At 34.5% G+C, this 22,379-nt stretch overlaps 1 protein-coding gene across 5 annotated transcripts in view; it reads left to right on the top strand.

Annotated features, from left to right (window-relative positions):
- The first annotated feature begins 4,735 nt into the window (after positions 1 to 4,735).
- LOC111413443 (CCR4-NOT transcription complex subunit 6-like twin) overlaps positions 4,736 to 22,379 on the top strand; it is a 115,509-nt gene continuing 97,865 nt past the window's right edge. For 2 of the 5 annotated variants that reach the window (XR_011639928.1, XM_071194825.1), the window contains exons 1-3: positions 5,333 to 5,753; positions 5,837 to 5,965; positions 6,078 to 6,253. Coding sequence is in view for 4 of the 5 variants with exons in the window: in XM_071194825.1 (XP_071050926.1) it covers positions 5,392 to 5,753; positions 5,837 to 5,965; positions 6,078 to 6,253 (667 nt within the window). In the remaining variant the exon portion in view is untranslated. Of the gene's footprint in view, positions 5,057 to 5,332; positions 5,754 to 5,836; positions 5,966 to 6,077; positions 6,254 to 22,379 lie in introns of those variants that run through there. The other 3 variants (XM_023044423.2, XM_023044424.2, XM_071194827.1) reach the window with 3 other exon arrangements.

Raw genomic sequence — 22,379 nt, 5'->3', positions numbered from 1 at the left:
AGTGAGCAATGTAAATTTCTTGATTGACTCGTCAAGAGTAATGAAAAGAATTACAATTAAAGCTATGGGAGGAAGGAGTTTCAATAACGCCAAGAGAACGCATGGTCTTCCAAAACGTTTTTAGTGTTGTATAAGATAACTTCTGATAAATGTAAGTTTTTTGGCATTTCTGCATCGGTGGTTACAGAGGTTCTGTAGAACGCGGTAGTTTTCTCTATTAATATAGGAAGCGTTTCGGCGAAGAAGGACCTTAGCCACGTTGCGTTTACGCATAAGATCTCTGATCTTGTTATTGAGCCACGGAGGAGGCAAACGCTTTGTTTTACGCAACTTTAAGACATTTTTTTTTTAATGTTTTAGTTTTAATAACTGATTTGTATGTAGTTTCTATCACGTAAGGTTTGTTTACAAAATGAGGTAAAACTTTTAGGGAAACTCATAAAATCGATATTATTTATCTACCTGTTATTAAAATTACTTTATACAAGGGTAAATCTTAAAAATAGAGGAAGAAAAGTTAATAAGGCTTTACTATAACAAATTTATAAGTCTTTGTAGTAACTTTTTCTTTCTCCTTCAAAACTCCGTTTGATACTTTTCCTGCTGTGGGGTTGAGGATGTTAACGTTCCAGCGCCCTTGATATCTGCGTTCCATTCCTTTTATATCTTGGTGGAACCGTTCTCCTTGTTCCTCAGTTACTGCTCCAAGATTTTCCGGAACATAGTACTCATGTTGCAGCCCAACAGTTTATATTTATTTAATAGATTGGCAACAATATTGTAGTTTGGCTCTTTTTTATTTCCTAGGAAACCAGTTAACACTTGTTTAAAAGACTTCCATGCTTTCCTTTCCTGGTCTTCCACTTTCAACTCGAAGTTTTCATCCATAAGTTTTCTTATATCAGGACCAACAAATACCCCTTCTTTAAGATTTGCCAGAGAGGCCAGGAACTGCTCACAGAGATATCTGAAACACTCTCCTTTAGGCAATGCTTTGACGAATTGTTTCATCAGTCTCAACTTGATGTGAAGTGGCGGAAAAAAAATCTTTTTACGATCTACTACACTCTCTTTCTCAACGTTCTTAAACCAAAGTTTTTCCTCCTGGCCATTCTTTTTTAACATAGTGTTGTTTCGCAGGGGAACTTTATGTAGCCACTCTGTTGGCTTACAATTAGTAACATAGAGATCACTTTCAAATCTCTGCAAATAGTCCATTTATGATCAGAGTACTTAAGCTTGTTAAGTACCAATTCGAGGTTCTCATAACATTCTTGCAAATGAACTCAATGTCCTACTGGTACAGATGCATATTGGTTGCCATTGTGGAGAAGAACAGGTTTCAGGGTTCTTTTAGAGGAATCAATGAAAAGACTCCATTCTCCGGGGTCGTATTTATATTCAATGTCTCCATCAACATCAACCCAGGAACATTAGTACAAAACGCAAGGTCACTCTCTCGAGAGAAAAAGGCTCAAATTCTTTTTCTCTATTTCTGTACCAAGAGAAAGATGTTCCAGGAGCCAACAAATGCTTTTCTTTCAACCTTGGTCGAATCCTTTGGAAGGCTAAATCGTTTAGTTCCGACTGCGTGAAGAGTTTTGGCTCATTGTAGGTGGGCTCGTAAGTACCTTCACAAACAACTGATCAACATCATCTAAAATGTTTTCAAATATAGGTGGAGGACAAGGTAGAGGTAAATCAGTTCCATGAGGAACAGGGCACAACGCTGAAAGAATGTTTGGATACAAAATCTTGCACACAGCAAGACCAAAGTAACAGTTATCAGTATGATTTGCAAGTTCTCTCCAAACCATAGGTGTAGCAAAATGAAAAGATGTCTTTTTGCCATTAAGTGGCCTTCAGTTTGATGTTTTTCATTTGAGAAATACTGTTTTACATAGATAAGTGGAAACAAAAAATTAAAATATCCTGATTGCCACCGATCTCAATAATGGATATTTTTCTTCTGGTAATAAATTCCAAAAATAATTTTCATTTGCACGTGCTTTTACAATGATATCTAATTGTATTGTTAAAATTTCTAACTGTAGAGCCGATGAATTCAATTGAAAAGTATGAGCTAGATTTGATGAAATATTCTGGTTATCGAATTCTTCAAAAGGAAATAAAATAAATTCAAAAATCGCTTGAAGGTTATTGAGATTTGCAAATTCTTGATTAAAATTTTCTAGTTCTGAACAAAACATTAATATTACATTCACCACTAAGTTTAATATGGTTTTCTAAATATAGAAAATATTTATATTTTGCCTTTTTAATTGTGAAGCAAAAAGTTTTAATTTTGCTTTAAAAGCATTTACCGAACTAAACAACTCAATAATATTTTTTCTTTTTCCTTGTAATTGTAAATTAAGCGAGTTGTAATGACCTATAAAATCCGTAAGAAATGCAATGTTTTTTACCCATAGTTTTCCAATAGTTCATGTTTTTCTCCCAATGTGTCCAAAAATGCAATAATGCCTCAAAGGCAAAAGATTTAGAAGTCTTTCCAAAAAGCTTCCGACTGAGCCACCTAACATGACAAAAAAGAAGTATTCTTCATATTCCAAGTCACTATTTTCAAGTTGACTACGGAATAGACGCCTACTTAAACTTCGCGCTCTTATCGAATTAGTAATTTTCACTGCTACATCCATAATATTTTTAATCTCATATAATCTCAATATAATAAAAAATAAATGATGTAATTGAAGCACACTATAAATTTGAAAAATTTAAAATGATTTGTTGTGACCTAAGCCGAGCTTTCGACGCTGTGGATCATGGCATATTGTTGCACAAGCTGCAATATTACGGGGTGAGAGGAATTCCACACAAGCTCATAAAATCATATATCTCTGAAAGACATAGGTCGGTCGGTCGGTGTGGGGAACTCTCTGCAATGAGGAAATATGTTCATGGAATATGTTCTGCAGAAACGTTGTGTGCTGCACTTGACGGTTTGAAATCCACAGATAGTTGTAAACCCTCCTTTATAAATCATAATATACTTACCATTCCGGGTACATACCTTTTAGCTTGTTTAGTTTATGTAAAGGCAAATTTCGAACCAACTCTCAGTTATATGAGTATAATACGAGAAAGAGAGAACTTTTAGAAAATGCTGCGCACAGATTGAAAGTCACACAGCAGGGTATTGAGTATCGGGGACAAAGCTGTACAATAGACTGCCAAACCATGTAAAACTTTTAAACACACAAAAATTTTATAAACATGTCAAAGCCATGAATATTAGACATTGCTTTTATTCAGTCGAATGAATATACAAATTGTGTGCATCTCAATTTTTCTTGATGTAATCCTGATATTGTTATTGTATCATTGTATTATATTATGTTATGTATGTCTGACGTTTTGTTCGATTCGTTTTGTATCAACAAATAATTAAATAAATTTCAAAATTTAACATCCAATATTTTTGCACATAAGGCATTATTATGAATTATACAAGGAAATGATATATTATGTAATCAATACACTACTGTTCATTTTGTTTGCAAAGGGCTAAAATCCATGATTTCTACCAATCATTGAAGATGCTCCGTCAGTAGACACAATCAATTTATTCAAAGGCAAATTTGTTTTTTTGGCATAAAAGTTGTCATCATATCTGGACCTCGCATTGCTCCCTTTATCGGAAGTATTGTTAAAAATTTGCATAAAACCATTCTTATAAAAACAATTAATTGTGCAGTATTAACAATATCTGTTGACTCGTCAAACTGTAACGAAAAGAAACGGCAACTTTGTATGTATATTACGCGACGAGTTACAGTTTTGCGAGAAATCGTTTACTGCATTGAGAATTAGACTTTTATTTTTAAAGTTGGAAAATAATTTCTCGCTGCAGTACAATCTGGTATCGAGCATTAATCACTGATAGTGATCCCTCCAAATTTGATGGCATTGATAGCACAGTATCAGTGATTATAATGTCTTCCTCAGCCTATTGGTAGGACATGTCGGGACAGTTTTGAGCATATTTCTTAAATCTGTAAATGGTAGGTCTAGCCACTTTCTCTATACATTTGTAAAGACAAAGGAGATAGGCCAAGCAAAACCAGTAGAGTTTTTCAGGGGTAAGACCCCAATTTTTTCCACAACGTCCACAAGGATAGTCTAGCTTTGTGCAAAATTGGGAGGGTTTTGTCTAGGATTACACCTGGATATTTGATTTCCTTTAAGAGAGGAATTTCTTCATCTGGGCGGATTAGTCCATCCAACTTTCGTCTCCTGGTGAAGGGCACAACGATTTTCTTTCGCGCGTTTATCGAGAGATTCTCTCCATTACATTAAGCAGTCATCTGAAGGACTTTGGATATCATTGTTGTGATGTTAGCTCTAAATGTTCATATGTATTCTTGATTTCGAAGTAAATTTGTGGAATATATAGAAAACAAAAAGCTTTTGCTACAATTTTCTTCATCCATTAGTCCTTATTTGCCATGAGGAATAAATAGAATAAGAAATAATTGACATTTATTAAGAATTAGGTTATTTTCTTTAAATATTACATTTCTTAGTTGAGCTATCATTATTAATATAAAACTAAAGAACTAATTAAAATGATTAAATTTTGGTGATAAATATGAAATTATATTAAATTAATTTTGAATCAAATTGAAATTCTAGTGATACCAACCGATATTTAGTTGTCAAAAGATAACAAAAAAAATCTAGGATAAATTTTTATTTTAGTGTTGGTATTCTTGAAACAGCTGTCTGAAATGTCAATTTATTTTTGTTGTTAAGAATAAATAAACGTGTTAAAAATTAATTTAATAAAATAATAAAGATGAAAAACGTTATAAGGATGAATAAACTAACGATTTTAATTAAAACGGAAAAGTTAAAATTAAAATATTGATAGGTAATTGAGAATGTTCTAGGGAATTTCTTGTTATCTCTCGAAAATTCCCTGCCTCGTCAAAGCGTTTTTTATGGCGAACAAGACAGTTCAGCGAAACCAGTGACATTGACGAATTTTCGCTTGATCTCCTTCTATAATACACGAATTCAGGAGTAGATGAAGGTGAGTTAAAATTAGGAAGTGAATCGGTTATAATCACGTAATCAAATGCTGGTCCTGAAGGATTGCGATCGAAATATTTTTTTAGTCATATTGCACTTTTATTTAGTCTGTAAACAATTATTAATTTAAAAGGTTAAGATGAAATAAGGAGAAAAATAGATCGGTTGGCCGAGCGGGGCCCCAGGGTAGGAACTGCAAAACGTTCCTAGAGGGGCGTTTAAAAAAATTAAAACTATACAGGGGAAAACAAAAATCTATTAGTGCCTGTCTAATTTACTTTAGTGTCTGTTGTTTATCATTTTTTGGCTGTCAAAATTCCAGTGTTTTATTAAACCATGAAAAACCACCAAAAACTCACCGCGTGTCTAAACGTTTTAGGATATATTATGCCCCGTACTCCCAAAGAGAAGTTTGACAACAATGGATCGGGTCGGCGGGTGCACACTATCATGTCCCCGGAGGATCTGGCGGCCGGGAAGAAGTCTTTTTGGACGGAACTCGAGATAACAGGCACCATAAGGAATCTAAGTCCCAATCTGTTTCATCTCCAGTACCTTACCGCCCTTTATTTGAAAAATAATCATCTCCAGAGACTTCCGCCCACCATATGTCAGTTAATTAATTTGCGTACGCTCGACCTATCCCATAATAAACTGCGCTCGTTGCCCGCCGAACTTGGAGACCTCATACATTTAAGGTAAATCATTTCCTATTTAAATATTCCTAATAATTATAAATGAATCAGCAAAGATTATATCACAATCCTAAATATATTTTTAGTGTAAATCCAATTCAACAAACTGCTCGCCCCTCCGCATATGTACCTGGATCCCCGCATTATCCCATTACTACCGGCCACCTGAGCTTCTCGCATTGTGTACCTCCTTTTATTATCCTCTCAAAGATACAGTAAGTTAAAGATCCTTATTAAAGTGATCCTAAAAACAAGTTTTTCACGTTATTTCCTTTTTAAGTTATTTTAAGGGTTGCCTTAAAAAATTCTTTTTCTTCTATTTTTAAGGGAATTACTTTTGAATCACAATTGTTTGAGAATCCTGCCGTATGAACTAGGAAAGTTGTTTAACCTGATTGTACTTGGTTTACAAGGGAACCCCTTGAGTAAGGATATAATGACGCTTTATACGGAACCTAATGGAATACCCAAATTATTAACATTTATGCTGGATAATTTACAAGGTAAGATATTTGATTTTTATTAAATTTTAGTAGTTAACAGAAATGAAGAGATTTTTCTTTACAATTTACGAGTTTAACAATGTCTCTAACAAATTTTTGCAGTTGTTTGGCATTGGTGCATCAATTATTTGCTATTACAACTTTAAAAAAATATTTTTAATTTAATTTAGAAGAATAATATGGTGCATAATTGGCTGCCTATACATTCAAATAATTATTGAAAGGCATTATATATATAAAAAAGTAATTTGTTACACAGAAACGGATAAATTCTTTAAAATTGGCTTTATAAGTTGTGTTTGTGTTTCAATAAAGTGTGTTTCAACAGCAAATTATGAACCAAAGTTGTGAAGTGTAAGTGATTATGTAGTGCATTTATGAAACAGTGAAGTCAGGAAGAAATTAGCGAAGTGTAGAAAAATTAACTTATTATAATAAAATTAAGTGATAAAGTGTTCTTTGCAGCTGGTTGGAGCAGAGAATTGGAACTAAATTCATTTATTAACCTTTGGAGTACATACATATAAGTTAAAACTTAATGTGCATGATTGATTACTGGGTAAAACTATAACACTATGATCGCTACATATAAATTGTTTACAGTTTTTCTGAACACATTTGTCAGCAGTTTTTCTTAGGAGTAACAGTAGCACTATTGGACTACCTTGATGTACTAGGTATTTCAAATTGTGTTTCACTGGTTCCTGTAATGTTTGTATTCCTCTATGAAAGCTACAGTTCTTATAAAATGTCGTCTGCCATGTTTTTTTATCTTTTATTGCGTCTGGATTCGTGCTGTTGTACAATACTCATGCATTTACAGCAGTTATATTTAGCATATGATAGAATATGGTCATTGGCCACCTCCTCATTGCTCTTTGCACTGAATATTGCAAGGCAATACACAAGCAATTGCGAAAATGTTTCAACTAATTGAATTACCACTAGAGAATAATGCCCAACAGCTTTGCAATATGTTCAACAAGTTTAGCATTGCTCGCAGGAGATCCTAAGTGTTTCTACTGACGTTGAAGTATAAAAATTTTTTTTGTTTCTTCACAAAATAATAGAATTGGCGATCAGGAGCTGATTAAGTATTGACCACGAACTCTCGTTCAGTATGGCTTCAGAATTAAAGGTACTTAACTCGTTGAACTCAGAGGCGGCGCTACCGGGGTGTGCAAGGGATGCACTGCACCCGGGCGCCGCCTAAAAGGGGGCGCCGGCGCCTTTTTAATGTTTTCTCCAACAATATCTTATCTTTCTTTTGCAGTATTTAGACCTGTCAGCAGTAGCTAGTCTTCAGAGAGCAGTATTTAGTCTCCACAAAGCAATTTTAGTATTTAGAAAGCAGTATTTAGTGATCCAGACGCTGTATTTAGACCTGTCGGCAGTATCTAGTCTTCAGAAAGCAGTATTTAGTCTTCTAGAAGCAGTATCTAGTCTTCTGCCAAAGTTATGTATGTTTTCTCCAAAATATTTTATCTTTCTTTTGCAGTATTTAGACCTGTTAGCAGTATCTAGTCTTCAGAAAGCAGTATTTAGTCCCCACAAAGCAATTTTAGTCTTTAGAAGGCAGTATTTAGTGTTCCAGACGCTGTATTAGTAGACCTGTTGAAAGTATCTAGTCTTCAAAAAGCAGTATTTACTCTTCTAGAAGCAGTATCTAGTCTTCTGCCAACGTTATGTATGTTTTCTCCAACAATATCTTATCTTTCTTTTGCAGTACTTAGACCTGTCAGCAGTATCTAGTCTTCAGAAAGCAGTATTTAGTCTCCACAAAGCAATTTTAGTCTTTAGAAAGCAGTATTTAGTGTTCCAGACGCTGTATTTCGACCTGTCGGCAGTATCTAGTCTTCAGAAAGCAGTATTTAATCTTCCAGAGCAGTATCTAGTCTTCAGAGAGCAGTATTTAGTTTTTTAGAAACAGTATCTAGTCTTCTGCCAACGTTATGTATGTTTTGTTCTTGATACTGACAGCAACTTCTTTCTGGGTGTCTATCATCATCTTTTTGGGAGCCTCTTATTATCTATACGGATCTTATACCACCCGGTACCTCATTTCTGCAGCTGTTGCTTTGCTTTTGTGCTTATCCTGCATTGGCAAAGTTTCCGTATTGGTGATTTCCTGTCCTGTGCAATAACAAGACAAGTCCATTGGTTTCTTGTTCATATTCTTCGCATTCTTTTATTGAACACATAAGTATTGCCATGAAAAATCATGTTTGGTTTATAATCAATATTTTGTTTTCTCTGAACAGTAATTTCAGACTTCATGTGGACTTTGAACAATGTAATTCCTGTCTAGTCTAGTTTATAACTATTGCAATTTCAGACTTTTTCTTGCAAATTAACCTTCTGACCAGAGTATTCCCGACTATTCCCTTAAGTTTGGTTTTTCACCCGTGTAATTCTTAAATTTTTGCTCAAGTATGGATTATGATTATTCCAGTCTTTTCTAAGTTTATTTATATTTCTTTGTTTATATATTTTTTTTTAATTAAAATGCATTTTTTAATTTTATTAAACTAAAATTAATTTTTCCCCCGCAATGCTTGGTGGGGGGGCGCCACACCGGTTCCCGCACCCTGGCGCTTCATTTGCTAGCGCCGGCACTGGTTGAACTGTATAAAACCAAATGCTGTTGGTTGTGGCAATATAAGTAGGCAAATGTTGCTGATCTGCTGTGCTTCCCTAGTTATGACACATTTTCAATTTTTGTCTAGAACATGGTGTATATCTTGATTTGTGGAAGATAGCTTCGGTTATTCCGGTACCTAAGAAGAGCAGTTTTAAGAATTTGAACGATTTCAGACTTGTTAGTATTCTGCTAGTACTTTCAAAAGTTTTCAAGAAAATTATTTCCAGAATTTGGAAACATGTTGATTCATTTCCCATTCTGTCTAACAAGCTCTACTAAGTACAGGGTGATTCAAATTCGATGTCTGAATATTCTACCTCAGAAACTACAAGACTTAGAAAAAAAGTAGCTTACATATCATGATCTCGTTTTTCGAGAAACTGCTAATGCCGAAAACCTCAAAGCGCTATCGTCCTTTGTTTTTCCCCTACAGGCCAAAACTGAAAATATCGTAAAACCAACAATTGCAATTATCTTAGTTATTATTATAGGTGGAGTATTATAACTAAGACATTATATGGACACTTTTTTACAGAGAATTTGATGACGTAGCCAAAAAAAAATTTCTCGGTTTTAGATTTTGAGATATCATGACAATTTTCGTTTTTTTTAAATAGAAACAACCACTGATTATTCGCTTATTAAATTCGTTATTTTTTTGTGATTACAAAAATATAGGCTTTGACAGGTCTATATATCTAAAAATAAACTTTTTTTTTAAGGTCGTCAAAGAAATTAAATTTACAGTTTCCTGTAAATTATAACTAAAAATTAATACAACATATTTCTAATATTTGAAGCAAATGCATTCGGTAACAAACATTTGGTTGCCATGGTTACGCACGGCTACTACTATTTTTTATATCAAATGAATGGGCAATAATGAAACTTTAAATTAATTTTTCTCGAAAATTTTCTTATGTAACCGATATTAATATTTATTATACATAATTCAGAAAAAAAATCTCTTTCAAATTCTGATATAAAAAATGGGGTGTTCCATTTAAAAAAAAAACTTCGATGACGTCATAACTCGTTTAAAAAATTTAAATCTTTAGACCCGTTTCAACGATTTTTTCATAAATTGTTTATAATAATTTTATCGAATTTATCCCTTACTTTTGAAACGCACTGTATACAGGGTGTCCCCGGATAGGTGAAACGACTCTTATAAAAGAGAAAGTGACAGAACGCAAATCATCTCGAAAGATGGTAACATCACGGTAGAAGAGTTGAACGACTTCTTTCGATCAGCAATGATTCGTCAGGCAAGTTGTCCATATAGCTTGCTCCAAAACATATCTTACTACATTACACGACATTCATTATTTCTTCAACCTACAACTAAAGAAGAAGTAATGTAGATAGCTCATAAAATGAAAAATATACACCCGATGCGTATGGTTTTTCCGTGAAAATATTGAAAATAGTTATACTATAGCTGATGCGGTTTCCATTATGATTAGTAGTACTTTTTTAGATGGAAATTTCCTGATCCTAGAAAAAAGCTAGAATTGCTCCCATCTATAAAAGTGGTATAAAACGATTCTAAGAATTATAGAGCTGTTTCAGTTCTTCCTGCACTATCAAAGATATGGGAAAATACTTTGATAGCAACAGCATGTGGAACGAAAATCACCACTGCTTCCTCAGACAAAGATCGACGATAACTACAGGGGCAACCATTATCGAATTTATATTAGAAGCTTTTTGATAAAAACTAAGGCGTTCGATACAGTTGACCACAAGATACTGTTGGGAAAGTTAAGCTACTATGGAATAAGAGGCGTTGCCAATAAAATAATGGAATCATATCTAGCAGATAGTACAGAATATACTGAGTGGAGCAATGAAAGATCCAGTGAAAGCGTGGTGTGTGTGGGTGTTCCGCAGGATTCAGTGCTTGGTCCTTTGCTATACAGGCTGTCTCACGCAACTGGTTCGTTAGAACTTTTTCAGGTTCCACTATTCGTAGAGATTTGAAATTTTGGTAGCATGGGTTGTTCATTCAGAACTTTCGATCTAAAATATTTTCAAGATGGCCGCCACTTCCTGTCTACCGGAAGTAGACCATAACTTCGTTATTTTAAATGGAATGCTATAGTTTTTATAACACCGTTTAATTGTACGTAAAAAAATAGGTTGACTTTGATAAAAGTTATTGGTACATAGCGTTTTTCGTTTTCGAGTTATTTTGGTTTTAAGCTTTTTTTGGTAAATTTCAACATGCTCTTTAAAACCCCATATCTCAGCCAACGTTCATTCACAAAAGATCTACATTGGCACGATTACTCTTCAGATGCTGTCAAATAGATTGTCATTTGTTGTATCGGAGTATCTTATATAGGAAGGTCAAAAATTGAATTACTGTTTCTCCATATTCAATGGCGAGAAAGTCGAAAATTTTAAATGGAACGCCATATTTTTTTAGCCTACCAGAAAGAGAATTTAATTCTCTACAAATTATCTATAAACATTCCTATACCTATTTATTGTAGTTTCCCTTATATTGGGGATTTTATCAAAACATGCACGGATTGCAAGTTTTTTTTATTAGAAAGCCATGGAATTTTGACAGTTTTTGGTCCATATTAGTATTATTGTTGTCATTAGTTACATTTGACGACTGTTGTAAGTCATTGAACATGATGGTAGATTATTCCAACGCCGATATTTGATATTTATTTTGTATTGATGGCGAATGTAACAAACTTTTGGACAGGACGTGTCGAACATTTAATGAGAGATGCACAACAAACCTAACGCCTATCAAGAGGAAAAATTTCAATAAATTGATAAAGATTTTCTTAGTTCTGAACATATCGAGACCAAAAGAAACCGCATAATTCTGGTCACCAGTGATAATGAAATAAATATTTTATTGCATTTCCAAATTCAATTTAATAATAAATTTATATTATAAATTCATATTTTTATCTAAATCTAATTTTTGGCATTAATTTTTTCATTTATTTGATCTTTTGTTTATTTTTTGTAAGTAAAAGCTAGTAAACTAAAAGATTATCAATCGTAGTTAATAGTACAAATAATAGAAATAAATTAAACGAAAAACTGTTTCCTGCATTTCCTGGATGTTTTGATAAATTTCCCAATATGAGAGAAACTACAATAAATAGGCATAGGAATGTTTATAGATAAATTGTAGAGAATTAAATTCCGTTTTGGATAGGCTAATAAAATTTCCATTTAAAATTTTCGACTTTCTTGCGGTTGAATATGGAGAAACGGTAATTCAAATTTTGACCATCCTGTATAAGTTTTAGTAAATGTATCCATGTTGCAAGTTTTCAATCAATGTAAAAGGTAATTGTAATAAAAGCTTCTTACTTGCTTATATTATTTTATACGGTACTAGTTTCGGGCAATGAACCTGCTCATCTTCAGCTAAATCTATCTTTATAAATTAACGTGTATTCAGTTTTGGTTTAATGTATTTAATTGTCAATGTTGATTCAGTAGTTATGACTTTGAGCAACATATTCTTACATTTAGTTTGTTGTTGACAGTAAGTGTTTTGTTTTATTTTGTTTTCTTTTGTTCATTTGTGCTCGGTTTCTGCTTGATCGCTAATTTCGATGTAATATTGTATAGATTTGGCTGAAGATGGGCAGGTTCATTGCGTGAAACTAGTATCATATAAAATAATGTAAGCAAATAAGAAGTTTTTATTACAATTACCTTTTAGATCCTGTATAAGATATTCTGATACGATAAATGACAATCTATTTGACAGCATCTGAAAAGTAATCGTGCCAATTTAGAGCTTTTTTGAATGAACGTTGGCTGGGATATGGGGTTTTAAAGAGCACGGTGAAATTTGCAAAAAAAAACGTACAATCAAAGTAACTCGAAATCGAAAGACGCTAGGTACCATTAACTTTTATGAAAGTCAACTTTTTTTTACGTACAATTAAAAGGTGTAATAAAAACTATAGCATTCCATTTAAAATAACGAAGTTATGGTCTACTTCCGGTAGATACGTATAGGCAGCAATTACACTACAATATGCTGATGGCACATCATTTTTAAATTACAATATTACAGAAGAAGGTGTAGACAGAAAAACTGTAATCTCAATGCAAGATGCAGAAATTTGGTTTACTAGCAATAAAGTTATGCTAAATAGAGAGAAAACACAGATTATTAGGTTTTGTACGCGACTTGAAAGAGAAAGAGAAACCGTAAAATTTCTGGGAATTGTATTAGATAATACCCTTATGACCCTTATCTTTCAAAACAATGTCCCAGTATATGTCCAGTGAATTAAATTATCATTAGCAACGTATGAAGCGGCTCGCCAGGCTTATTTTTCTGCTGCAACATACGGAATCCTTCTGTAAGGTGCTTCTCCTCATGCACGAAATATATTTATAAAGCAAAAAGAAGCAGTAAGAGCTCTTTACAAATTAAATTCTAAGGAAAGCTGTGGAAATATATTTTTTAGCAATTTGACAACTATTGTTTAAGTGCGCTTCTGTCATTGTGACATTTAAATTGTGTAATAACATTTAAAGCTTATAACAATTATGGCGCACAATTTCTCTAACGGTTAACTCATGGTCATACGATACTAGCATACGGGGAATCACTGCAAAATTCTGTGCTTGCGGCTCGTCTCTAAGCAGAAAGGTTTCCAGAGACATATCGACCGAGGCTTGTCCAAAATGGTGGAGCAATTAAACCTTTATACATTGTTAATGTCGAGGAGGAGATTTTGAATGTCGTTAAAAAGCAGCCTGACCTAAGTACTAGGATACTTGCAGGGCAACATGGGGTATCACAATCTACAATTTATAATTTAAGTTAATATTCATTTCACCCTTTCTTGGATAAAGTAGGTAATAAATCTTTATTTACTAAGGTGATATGTTTGATTTTGTTAATTGTCTTAAGACAATTAATATTAGTTAGAAGGGGTAACTTTAATCTACAATTTGGCGAATATTGAGGCACAACCAAATCTATCCATATCACGTGCAACGTGTACAAGCCCTACTCCCAGTGGATCATCCTAAAAATCGCCAAACTGTACTAATAGTTACGGACGAAGCGATTTTCACATGTAACTGGATTATTGGGCCTTGGAGCCTCATATTACTCACTTCTGGAAGATCGCGGATTCGGCAAGCGCAATTGTGTGTAGAAAATATAGCAATAACTTCGAACACTTGCTATGATGTTATTTTAACATGTTTTATGTATTCTTTATTGAAAGTAAATTTCACGAATATCTAGGAAACTAAAAAACGTTTGCTACAATTTTTTTCACCTATTAGTCATTATTTGTCATGAAGAATAAATCTCGCAAGTTTATGCGTATAGGGTGAGAAACCTAACCTGTATACAGTGTGTTAATTAATTATCGTACCCAACGTCATTATTGCAAGTATGCAACCAATATCACAGTATTGGTATTGCAATACGCAAATCGCGATATTGGTTGCATACTTGCAATGATGACGTCAGGTACGATAATTAATTAACACGGTGTATTTGTGTGTATTATGTACGTACACGAGAGAAAGGAACAATGGGAGAAAGGATTCAATATTAAGAAACTAGAAACGCAGTAGTGTTTCGACCACCTAAACATCACTTATAATCTTCGTCAAATTATAACCGATCCGACAAGATTAACCCACAGTTCCGCTACATTAATAGATCATGTTATAGTTTTTGAGGATGCAGTTGTTGAAGATAGCGGTGTTTAACCTATTCATGATATTGCAGATCATAATTTGGTGTTCGTTGATCTCGGGATGCATGGAACATTAAAAAATTTATACCCGAAACTAACATTTCGTAATTTTAAACACCTTAATTTTGACATGTTTTCTGCGGATGTGCTGTCAGTACCCTGGTGCCGGATACTGGTGGCCTTTTTTATTAATTCAATTCATAATCTTTTTAATCGTCATGCGCCCTTGCGTACTGTTTCCATCCGTAAAAATTATTGCCCTTGGGTGACTGCTAACATCAAGCTCTTTATAAGATTTCGTGATCAGGCTTATAGTAGATTTCGCCAGAGCAGGTGTCCCAATCACTTCCAGTATTATAAACAACTACGTAATTACACTAACTCGGCCATTCTGAGAGAAAAACGGGTGTTCTTAAACACATTGTTTCAGGAGCGATCATCTCGTGATCTTTGGATGAGTTTTAAGAAATTGGGTGTTGTCAAAAATAAAACTCCAGTATTGACTGATACTGGTTTTGATGCTGATACTATTAATAATTTCCTTCTCAGCACTCAAACTAATTCAACGGGAGGTGCTGAGTTGATTGACTTTTATTGGAATAATATACTTCCACAAGTTACAGAAAAACTAATATTTTCTCTTACAAGTGAAACTGAAATTTTCAATATTCTATGTGGAATCAAATCAAACTCTGTTGGTATGGATGGCGGAAGTGTTAAAATGCTTTTATTGTGTTGTCCTGTAATTTTGCTCTTCTTGTGTGATATAATTAACTATTCCATTGAATGTTCTGTGCTCCCTGATATTTGGAAGGTCGCCCTGGTGACCCAATTCCAAAAACCCCAAATCCGCATGAATTGGGAGACTTGGGGCCAATTAGTATATAGCCTATATTATCCAAGGTTTGTGAGAGGGTCAGACTTCGCTGTCATCTTGATGATTATAATGTGTTGCCCAGTTGTCAGTCTGGCTTTCGTCCGGGATTTAGTAGCGCTACTACGCTTCTGGGTGTGACAGATGAAATCTTCAAAGCAATTGACGACAAACGGATTACTATCTTAACACTTTTGGATTTTCTAAGGCTTTGATAGAATACATCATGATACTCTAGTGGCTGCGCTCCATTATATAGGCTTATCTTTAGGTTCGATTCATTTAGTACAAAGTTATTTGTCTGGACGAAAGCAGTTAGTTAAACTTAATGGTTTTACATCCAATACCGCTGATGTTATATCGGGTGTCCCACAGGGCTGTATTTTGGGTCCTCTGTTATAGCTGATATCTACGATTGGGTTCGCTAGTATTTTGGATCACTGTATGCCGTACCTTTATGCCGATGATACTCAACTGCTCTACTCCTTTAAACTGTGTGATATGGAAGACGCTGAAAGCAAAATTAATCATGACTTAGTTAAAGTCGAAGGACTTGCTGGCAAGCTTTGTCTACGGATTCATTCTAGTAAGTCATCGGTTATGGTTTTTGGGGATAGAGCTTCATCTGAGTTTGTAAAAAATAACTTGCAGTTTTGTGATGGGTGGAAGTCGTCTTAGCTTTGGGGAAAATGTAAAAAATTTTGGTATCTGTTTCGATGAGCGCCTTCGCTTTGATGGGCATGTTCGATCCCTTCTACGGAGAGCTTACCCTACACAAAGGTTGCTTTACAACAACAGATATATTTTGAACCAGAACCTTAGAACGCATCTGTGTGATGCCTTGGTGTTGTCCATCTTCAATTACGGTGACGTAATATATCACCTGCCTTGACAGCGTTATCACTGCTAAAATTCAAAACTTACAAAACACTTGTCTGCGATTTATATATGGTATCCGTAGAAGGGGGCGTATTTCACATATGCTGGCATGGGCTGGTTGGCTGATCATGACACGGCGTAGAACTCTTCACTGCTTGTGTCTCTACCACAATATTATCTTACACAAAAATCCGCCATACCTTTATGATAAAATTAGATTTCGCACAGATATCCATAATATTAATATTAGGCATAAACATACGCTAACGATACCTCACCACCGCTTAGAAATTTTCAAACGCAGGTTTTCGTATTGTATACCTAAATCATACAATTGGCTACCTGATTCCTTCAAGAGTCTTTCTCTGATTTCCTTTAAGGCAAGGGTTAGGGCTTATTTATGTGAGCGGCAAGTTGACTGAGCACTCTTCTTCTTTGTTTATTTTGAAGTGGTTTCATAGCTTAGGGGGAGGATTGGGGGCTGGCAGAGGTTGAGATATATACAGCCTGATTCAGAGTAAGCGCCTTATTTTTTTTTAGCCACACTATGGGTACTACTTTCAAAATATTTGGCAGTAATATGTTTTACATTCTCTAAACGATGGTGATATCATACTTTCAATTGGACGAATTATTTCAAAAAGGCGACTGTCAACTTTTTTTTTTAAATGGAATGCAAAATTTTTTTTTTATTTTTGAGATCCTAAAAACATTCTTTTTACGATAGTATTTAGTTTTTCTTAAAAATTCATTTCTTTCCCCATCAAAAAGCAACCTAACATTTTAATGAAGTAGCGCATGAAACATTTCTTTTATAACTAACTAAGTAGATGTTTATTAGAAAATAAAGTTTAATTGTTTCTTTTGTGTCTAGCGCTACTTGATATTTGGACAAAAATAACATCGAGTGTAAAACGTTCATGCGCTACTAGATTAAAATGTGTGCTTTTTGATGGGGAAAGAAATGAATTTTTAAGAAAAACATAATACTATTCGTATAAAGAATGTTTTTAGGATCTCAATAATAAAAAAAAATTTTGGCATTCCATTTAAAAAAAAAAGTTGACAGTCGCCATTTTGAAATAATTCGTCCAATTGAAAATGTGATATCACCATCGTGTAGAGAATGTCCTGAAACATATTACTGCCAAATATTTTGAAAGTAGTACCCATAGTGTGGCTAAAAAAAAATAAGGCGCTTACTCTGAATCAGGCTGTATATACAGTGCTAGCGTAAAGTAACCCCCCCCCCTGTTTAACTTCTGAACAGTTTCTATATTTTATCAGCTCAAATATTTTCTTATGGAAAATTTTGCTATCACTTTTAGTTTTTCCGGAAAATGGATCAACTTTGTTTTTTTAAATGGAACACCCAGTATATTATGGTATCTTCCGAAAGAATAAAACAATACGAATCCAACGATACCTCACAATCAAATATCGGTTTATTAGTTTTTTGCATAAATATTAAACAAAATGCGAAATTTCGCCGGAAAAACCAACGTATCTTCGTTGACTACCTGTCGAGATACAATGGGCCAGATAAATGGTGGACGGTCAGTTAAAGGTCGGTCTACGCTCGGGTTAAGCAGGGTTGAAATCGGCAATTCTTTTAGAATGTTTTTATGAAACAATCAATGCAAGAAAAGGATAAAAAGAAATTTCTTCTTAAAACTTCTAAGAAAAAATTGTCATAACAACAATTTTAAAGTTTCTAGGTACCTTGAAATTTTGTATTTAAGGCAGCATGCAAATATTGTCCTTCATTTCTATCTTGGAATTCTACCCGACCAAGTATAACCAAAGAAAGGCGAGATCAAAATGGCTAGAAGGAGTTTAGAGCACAAAATCGGAGGAATTTTAATATTCGCTCGTGCTGACAGAAATGTACATGAAACAGAGCGACAATTTAATGAACGATTTCCTGAACATCCAATTAGTCGAAAATATTTAAGAGAACTTGTAAATAAGTTTTTGGAAACTGGAAGCCTCGAATACCGCAAAAGAACTGGTCGTCGTTCGATTTCTGAAGACACACAAGTGCAGATGTTAACAGAATGCGTGCATGATGTCGTCTGCTGCTATCGCATCAACGTGTGATGTGGGTCCAACAACAGCATGAAAATATTTTTAGATTTGTTTCAGTGATGAATGTACTTTCTTTTTGGATGGAAAATTGCATCGGCAAAATATACGTTATTAGAGTGATTTTAATCCACATGAATATCGTGAAGTTAACACTCAATTTCCCAAGAAAATAAATGTTTGGACAGGCATATTGGGAAATCACATCGTGGGACCAATATTCCTAACCGAAAATTAGACCGGAATTGTATTTAAGATTATAAGAAGAAGATATTAATCCAAGTCTTTTGCAAATTGTACACCAGAATCCTGACGATTTTGAAATGGCTCCTCCACATTATGCGGCAATGGTACGAAATTATCTTGATACAAATTTTAATGGACGGTGGATCGGCCGACGTGGGCCGATTGAATGGCCAGCAAGATCATCAGATCTGACACATTTAGATTTCTTTTTATGGTGTTATTTAAAATCCAAGGTATATAAAATTTCGCTGGGCAGTATTGAGGATTTAAAACAAAAAATTATTGACGTCTGCCAAAATATTGATCATCACATGTTAAGCCGTGTGAGAGAGGAAACACTACAAAAATGTTTGTTCTTAATAAATAAAAAATTCTTTTATTATTCAATAACAACACTAAGCCAATTTTTCAACCAATACGTCAAAATCTTTAATAAAAAAATTTCATTTCTTATATTGACTTTGATTTTTTTCTTTATAAATATTTTTTAATAAAATATGATTAATAATATAAGTACGAAGGCTTTCACGGCCGGTGTGAATTAAACACTTCGAACCAGTTTCTGAAGAAGGTTGCAACATGGCATCCGAAACGTCAAACCTTTTATTAAAAGACGCACGGCAAAACCCGAAAGTTTCTAGTGTTAGTTCTAGTTTTAGTTCTAATCTCAGTTTAAAATATGATTAATTCATAAATTTAATATACTTCAAAAATAAGTAAGGGAACTATCAATTTTAAATCCGTCTTAGCTCGAGCGTATACCTACCGTTTACCTACCGTCCACCATTTAACTGGCCGATTGCATTTCGACAGGTAGTCGACGAAGATACGTTGGTTTTTCCGGCGAAATTCCGCATTTTGTTTAATTTTTATGCGAAAAACTAATAAACCGATATTTGATTGTGAGGTACCGTTGGATTCGTATTGGTTTCATCTTTCGGCAGATACCATAATATACTGGGTGTTCCATTTAAAAAAAACAAAGTGGATGCATTTTCCGGAAAAACTAAAAGTGATAGCAAAATTTTCCATAAGAAAATATTTGTGCTGATAAAATATAGAATCTGACGTTTTTTTGCTCATATTGATATCTCAATCTGTTCGGAAGTTAAAAAGGGGGGGGGGTTACTTTACGCTAGCACTGTATATGTATACAGGTGTTTCATGAAGTTCTCCCGACACTAATGGAGTATGTTGTTTAGGTGATTTGTAATAAAAAAGTTCATATGAACATATGTCCGATTCACTTCACTTATTGAGTTATATGAATTTGAAAATAATATTTAAAAATTATGGCGTTACGGCCCAACGCGGGGCTCAAAGGGTAAGTGTGCTATGACTGCATTAGTAAAATAAAGTACTTATTTAGGTTACCGTCATGTTTGACCAAAAAAAAAGCATTGAGCAAGACAATTCACTTTATTTATTCAGCTACACTTATGCATTTAAAAATAGAGTAATTGCGATAATGTTACTTTTTGTTATAATTTGAAAAAATAATTTATTAATTTTAAACATTTTCGAAAATTCCACCTCCTACTTCAATACACTTATCTGCACGCCTGTGAACGGCTCGCGTTGCATTTTTTATCTTTTCACGATGCTCCTTTATTTGCGTTGCAGCGTCAAAAATTCTTTGGATTAAAGCCTCACGTATGTCTACTTTTTCTTGATATACTAAATCTTTCATCCAACCCCACATGTTATAATCCAGAGGATTGAGATCTGGAGATCTGGCTGGCCAAACGTGCGGTCCACCTCGACCGATCCAGCGTTCATTTAGATGATCGGTGACTCTACGGTAAAAATGAGAAGGAGCTCCGTCGTGTTGCAAATACATTCTTAATCGTCTTGCTAGGGGTACATCCCACAGTAAACGCGGAGGTTTTTCTTCCAAAAATTGCAAGTACCTTTGTCCGGTAAGACGATCTTCAAAAATAAATGGTCCTATAAGTTGATCGTACAACATTCCGCACCACAGATTAATGCTAAATCTGCTTTGAAAATTACTTTCTATGGTAGCATGCGGGTTAATGTCCGACCATTTATGCAAATTATGGATGTTATTTATGCCATCTCGAGTAAATTGTGACTCATCCGTAAATAAAATGTAACGGTATAAGTTCCGATTATTATTTAACCACTGACAAAATGCCAAACGCCTAGGGAAGTCTTCTGGCTTCAGATGTTGAACATCCTGTAGATGATACGCATGCAGCAGATTTCTTTTTAATGGTCTCCATACCCTGGTATTGGGAATCCCTAAACGTATGGATATCCGTCGCGTACTAATGCAGGCATTGCGCTCGACAATGTCAAGGATGTTCTTTTCCTCTGCAACATTCTGTTGTGTTGCTCGTTCATACTGCATATGAACGCTCGGAAGTAAACCAGTTTCTCAGAGAGCTTGGAAGGTACTACTAAAAGTCTTCGGCGATGGAACACGCCGATTTGGATAACGTCGCAGTATCGTTTCTATCACAATTTATTACCATATCAGCATACTCAATCGGACATATGTTCATATGAACTTTTTTTATTACAAATCACCTAAACAACATGCTCCATTAGTGCCGGGAGAACTCCATGAAACACCCTGTATATATATACTTGTTATATGTAAGTATGCTTCTTATTGTGTATTTTAAGTTTGTTAATTTTTGAGTGCGACAAAGGGGCCTTGGTCACTTGGTCGACCTGACATGACCCTCTTTAATCGGAACTGCCTTTTTATAATTTTATTATTATTTTTTCTATTTGTACATTATTAATAACCGATTAATAAACATTATTATTATTATTATTTACCGAAAACTTAACAACAACTTAACATGGACATCAACTATATTGGAGTTCATCTGTATAATGTAATAAATTACCAGAAAATATCAAACTAATGAGACACAGAAGATATTAAAAAAAAAGTGAAATGTTTGCTACTGAATGGTGGGTTTTAATACAAATGTACTAAATTGTATTATTGTACCTATTATATGTTTAGAATGTGACGAGCCGTATATGTCTTGTATGAATTAATTAGGCAATAAAGGATTAATTATTAGTGTTGATAATAACAAACAAATACGAAGTAATAAATTTTTCCGTTAAATCTGTTGAGATCGTGACAAGGTGCGATTGGTGGTTGACCATAATTCAACTCCTTTGCCGTGTAATACGCCCCAGTCTTCGGGTCGCAATTTCCCCGCGAACCGTGAAACGTATTAAAACGCGATTACACAGCCGACTTCCTCAATTAATCCGGCGTGGTCCGACTCCGGTACAGTTACCGTTCGTGGTCCCGGTAATCTTCGGCCATCTGTTTGGTACGTTTGGCTGGGACGGCATGGCGCCCCCGAGCGCCACGGTACCAAGTAGCGCGAATCGGAAAATAAATTAAAAACCATCCCTTCCCTCCCCTTCCTTGGTTTCGCGTGGTTAACCGAGAACACACACGCAGAGGAAGTGAATAATAAGAGGTGAAGATGCAAAAAAAAAAAGATGAGGAAAACCGGAGTAATGGGGTTGGGTTTGAAAACAAAAGACTAGCTAATTGCCGTCTGTCGAGTCACGGCCGCCCGCGCAGTTACTCAGCTGCGCCGATCCAAAGTGGGCGGAGATAAAACGGTAAACGGGAAATTGGAATAGATCACGTGTTATGTGTATAATAAACTGTATAATACG

The sequence above is a fragment of the Onthophagus taurus genome, chromosome 3 (genome assembly GCF_036711975.1).
Source record: "Onthophagus taurus isolate NC chromosome 3, IU_Otau_3.0, whole genome shotgun sequence".
In the NCBI taxonomy this organism is placed as follows: Eukaryota; Metazoa; Arthropoda; class Insecta; order Coleoptera; family Scarabaeidae; genus Onthophagus; species Onthophagus taurus.
Note: the sequence above shows the minus strand (reverse complement) of the source record. Positions and strands in the feature narration are given on the sequence as shown.